We start from the raw sequence: 815 nt of genomic DNA, 5'->3' as shown, positions 1-815 counted from the left end.
TCTTCCTGTCCACACCATAATAAAACAGTTTGTATCTCCCTCCAATGCTACTGCGCTTTGCTACCCTTCCACCTGGTCTCCTGCACACACAGTATATCTACCTTCCTTCTCTCCATCATGTCCACCAGCTCTCTACCTTTCCCTGTCATTGTGCCAACGTTAAGAGTCCCTATTCTCAGACCTATACTCCTGCCTTTCCTCTTCTCTCTCTGTCTACGAATCCTTCTACCTCCTCTCCTTCTTCGACCAACAGTAGTCCGATTTCTGCCAGCACCCTGTAGGTTAACAGCACTGGTGGCGGTCGTTGTTAACCCAGGCCTCGACCGATCTGGTATGGAATTCACACTGATGATTCGCATGTTTAAATTTGGCATGTTTTTACGCCGGATGCCCTTCCTGACGTAACCTTTTCTATTGCCGGGTTGGCACCGGCACAGAAGTCACTGGCTTGCAACCCCTGTGACTAGATTTAAAACGAATGTTCTGTACATTTCCTCATAAAAGCCTGTCCACTGCAGGACATAGAAAACTAAGATTTATTCTTCTATAAAATTTTAACTGAAAGTCAGAGACTGAAGTAGGCTTGCTTTTTGTCACAGTTCAGGCATCAAAGAAGATTACTTAAAGATTATTTTGTGTTGTGTTTTTGGTGGTCTAACACCAGTGGTTGTCTGATGCAGGTATGCTCCAGAGTCCATCAGTGAATCCAGATTCTCACACAAGTCAGATGTCTGGAGTTTTGGAATTGTTCTTCATGAGATCTTCTCCTACTGTGACATGAACTCCAACCCAAAAAGAGTAAGATATACATACAT

At 44.0% G+C, this 815-nt stretch overlaps 1 protein-coding gene across 1 annotated transcript in view; it reads left to right on the top strand.

The window, feature by feature from the left end:
• Nucleotides 1-815, top strand: part of jak3 (Janus kinase 3 (a protein tyrosine kinase, leukocyte)) — a 34,564-nt gene that overhangs the window by 32,239 nt on the left and 1,510 nt on the right. The window contains exon 25 of the mRNA XM_020596636.1: nucleotides 681-798. Coding sequence (XP_020452292.1) covers nucleotides 681-798 — 118 coding nt within the window. The remainder of the gene's footprint in view (nucleotides 1-680; nucleotides 799-815) is intronic.

This window comes from Monopterus albus, unplaced genomic scaffold, assembly GCF_001952655.1.
Source record: "Monopterus albus unplaced genomic scaffold, M_albus_1.0 scaffold31.1, whole genome shotgun sequence".
NCBI classification, from domain to species: domain Eukaryota; kingdom Metazoa; phylum Chordata; class Actinopteri; order Synbranchiformes; family Synbranchidae; genus Monopterus; species Monopterus albus.
The sequence above is the reverse complement of the archived record's forward strand: the minus strand, read 5'-3'. Positions and strand labels throughout refer to the sequence as shown.